The following is a 3,449-nucleotide window of genomic DNA, read 5'->3' as shown; positions in this document are numbered from 1 at the left end:
GAACCTACTCTCCCTGTTAGCAGGCCCTGGCCAGCCGGAGGTCCTCCAGCCTCTGGGCTGTTTTTTAAAAAAAAAAAGTGAATTCTCGCACTTGCGAACCTTCCTGTTGGTTCTACAGCATTGAGACAGCTAGAGCTTTAGCAGGTGGTTCAAGTTTTAGGAAGAACGGGGTGAGCCCCAACCCAGGCGTAACCCGCAGGACTTGTGGAAAGGAAGGCGAGTCCGAAACCACTAACGGGGAAAGAGGATTTATTGGCAAACCCGAGTTTCAAAGCTTCGTTTCGCTTTGTCCTGCCGGGTTCTTCACACCAAGGACCAGACACACGGAGGAGCGGACGACCTCCGGCCGCCGACACGCGTGAGGAGCGGCAGGGCCGGCCGGGCGCCTCAGACGGCCCCGGCGGGCGGCAGCGGGTGCTGGGGGCGCGGCGAAAAGCGAAATTTTTCCTGCGGCCGAAGCGCCGGCCTCCCGGCCGGCAGAGCCGGGCGGTCCCGGCCGTGAAGTACCTCAGGCTGAGGAGGGAGGCTGAGGAGGGGCGGGGCTGGCCCCGCCCACCCGCTCGCGCTTCCCCCCCTTGCCGCCCCGCCATTGGCCCTGCGCGGCGATGACGCCGCCGAGAACGGTCGGCCGTGGGGGGGGGGGGGAGGAGGCGGCGGCGGCGGCGGCGGCGGGCCGGTCCCGCCATGCCGAAGCGCTCCTGCCCCTTCGGGGAGGCGGCCCCGCTCCAGCTGAAAACCCGCGTGGGGCTGCGTGAGCTGAGCCGCGGCGTGCGGGGCGAGGAGTACCGGCGGGAGGTCTTCGGTGAGGCGAAGGGAGGGCGGGAAGCGCCGCGAGCCGTCGCCCCGCCGGGCCGGGCCTGTGCCCACAGGCCTCCCCCGCCGCCGCTGCCTCCCGACCTCCCGGGCCTGGCGGCGGGGTCTGAGGGGAGCGAAGCCGCCCCTAACCCTCCTCTCCCTCCCCTCCCCTCCTACCGGCAGAGCGGACCCGGCGGCTGCTCTTCAGGGGTGCCCAGGCGTACATGGAGGGCTCCTGGCCCGCCAGCCCCGCCGCCGCCCGGGCGGTCAGCCGTTCGCCGGAGCCCGGCGGGGAGGCCCAGGACGGCAGAGCGGGGCGGCGGTGGAGCGGACAGCTCCTCATCGGCCACGACGGGAGACTGCTGAGGGGCCCCGCCGCCGCGGAGAAGGGTGAGTGGGCCCGCCGCGGGCAGGGGGGCCGGCGCTGCCCGGCGGTGCTGCCTGGAGCCAGGCCGCGGGCGCTGCTCTCCGCCCGCCGGGCTTCCAGGCACACGTTGGAGGGGGGCGGGGGGCTGTCCCCCCCTCCCTAGTTCTTCTTTGCTGTCTTTTTTTTAAAGGAAGCGTTAGATTTGAGCTTCGCTGGCGGATTTAGAAACTGTTGCATGTATGGTCTGCTGGAGAATCTCTTGGTGGTCTCTGCCATCGAGCAGAAAAAGTACCAACAAAGTTAAAAGCAGCGCGCCCGGTGCTTGGTGCCTGCTGCCGCCTGTGGCTGTAATGCTGAGCGGAGATAACCACGCTCCGCAGTTCTTAGAACTTCCAGGTGCTTTTTCTGTTTTGCTGTAAAGTATCTCTCTTCTTAACTGCATCTTTTCAAAGCAATTCCACCCGTGGGAGTTTCCAAAGCCTGTTCATCGTGTGTAAGAACTGCTGATGTCAAGGAAGCATGTACACAGTGCGACCAGTTTGTCTGCCAGAACTGCAGCAGGCTCTGCAGCTGCTGTAACACAGTTACCTGTTCTTTGTGCTCCACTATTGAGTAAGTGCCTTTTGAATTTTTAAGCTTATTTTAATTATATATGGCCTGAAAACTGGCTGTAGCCTACGAAGACCCAGCAGATATCTAGCTCATCCACGTAAAGGACTTGAACTCTTCTCAGGTTGCTTTAGTAGCAGTAAAACTGTCTGAAACGTGGAAAATAAAATGTCTGCATGAAGTAGTCTAATCAATCTTAGTGCAAGTCTCGTTTAGCTTTTCATTTAAATGTTCTAGGAGGCAAAAATTCCACTTGCTTTCCCACCAGCAATAGAGTATGCTGGCCAGTGATGAATGAATGCACTCCCAAGGAGTAATCTTAAGTTTTTGCCATCATTGTTAACAATTCTATGATATGAGTGTGCTGCGTGGGAGTCCTGTGGTTACAGTTGATAATGGAATAGGATGGCATTCTTTTTGTTATGTTCCAGAAACAGAAGACACACTGACATTGTTTCTTTTGGTTTTCTTTTTTTTCTTTTTTTTTTTTTTTCCCCCCTCCCTAGTTATGGTGATGTGGGAGAGCAAGTTCTCTGCAATGGTTGTTCAATATTTCAAGTCTGAAACTTGATGAAATAGCCTTTATGACTAGGATGTCCATATATTTCATGAAGTCTCCTCCTTACGGCTGGTCAATTAATCCTTTTAGCATGTGAATTAATTATGGAATTTCTATGTTTTATATCTTTATATTGTACTTTTTAATATTGTAGCTAAATAAACTTTTATATTTTGAGGCTTTCTAGATTATTTTGGGTCAACTTTCTCCTTTTCCCTAGTTGTGATATGCCTATCTGGAAGGGGGCCACTTTGTGCTCTTACCTGGTGTTCCTTATGTGATACAGAATTCAGAATATTCATCCAGTGTCTCTCCACTTGTTGCTCATGTTAGGACACACTTTTCTGGGATCAGAATAGAAATCGGTTGCTCCTCATGTGCTTTCAGGTGAGTGTAAATCTATTCTGGACACACAATGTTTTCTTTGTGAGGTAACTAGGAAAATCAGCCAGGCCTGAAGGTTTTTCCAAGCGGAGAGTTTGCTGATTTCTGGTCAAATTTTTTTAAACTGTCACAAACTTCTTATGATTACTGACAGCTTGGATGGTTTTAATTGTTCTTTCCATGGTAACTTTGATAAAAAGAACAATTATACACCAGGCTTAACTTCTCAATAGTTAAGTGTCAAAGACTAATTTTCCTGTACCCTCCTTGCAAGGTCTTTCTTGGAAAGCAGCTTGTTTGTATAAGTTTGTCATCTACACTGTAAACTTCATATTGTCCTGAATACCCACTCAAAAATAGCTCATGAAGTGGTCTAAAAGATGGTCAGCACTGAAGTGTACATCTCCATAAACTAGCTCATTCTTCATTTTCCTTTCATATCACTGCAGAGACCAGTTTTCTGAGTATTGTTTGTGCTGTAGGAGTGAGACTATCATTAAGTACTACTGCAAAGCCCCTCAAAGTAATTTTCTTTTACTATTTTTGAAGACACCAGACTTTTCATTTTGCAAGCCAACTATATGTAAGACAAAACTACAGTGGTCTTCATCTCAGGAAAACGATGACTTAAGTGGCTGATTTCAGACTGTAGGAGAAAAGGAACAGAGCTGAGAGAAAAAAGAAATTATCACGGCACTCATAGCTAATACTCAGTTTCCCAAATTATTTGCCCTG

General features: G+C 51.8%; 1 protein-coding gene across 1 annotated transcript; it reads left to right on the top strand.

Moving 5' to 3' along the window:
• The first annotated feature begins 634 nt into the window (after positions 1–634).
• SIVA1 (SIVA1 apoptosis inducing factor) lies at positions 635–2,516 on the top strand. The gene is made up of 4 exons (XM_075029707.1): positions 635–802; positions 979–1,185; positions 1,615–1,774; positions 2,278–2,516. The coding sequence occupies exons 1-4, from the start codon at positions 685–687 to the stop codon at positions 2,333–2,335; spliced, it is 543 nt and encodes a 180-aa protein (XP_074885808.1). The 5' UTR covers positions 635–684; the 3' UTR covers positions 2,336–2,516.
• Positions 2,517–3,449: the final 933 nt, after the last annotated feature.

Source organism: Buteo buteo, chromosome 6 (assembly GCF_964188355.1).
Source record: "Buteo buteo chromosome 6, bButBut1.hap1.1, whole genome shotgun sequence".
Lineage (NCBI taxonomy): Eukaryota > Metazoa > Chordata > Aves > Accipitriformes > Accipitridae > Buteo > Buteo buteo.
Note: the sequence above shows the minus strand (reverse complement) of the source record. Positions and strands in the feature narration are given on the sequence as shown.

What these genes read in the sequence shown, in the direction of transcription:
- SIVA1 (XM_075029707.1), top strand. Translation starts at nt 685, where the DNA reads ATGCCGAAGCGCTCCTGCCCCTTCGGGGAGGCGGCCCCGCTCCAGCTG. An exon ending in CCCCGCCGCCGCGGAGAAGG is followed by an intron (nt 1,186 to 1,614) that starts GTGAGTGGGCCC and finishes ATCTTTTCAAAG; the next exon opens with CAATTCCACCCGTGGGAGTT. An exon ending in TCTTTGTGCTCCACTATTGA is followed by an intron (nt 1,775 to 2,277) that starts GTAAGTGCCTTT and finishes CCCCCTCCCTAG; the next exon opens with TTATGGTGATGTGGGAGAGC.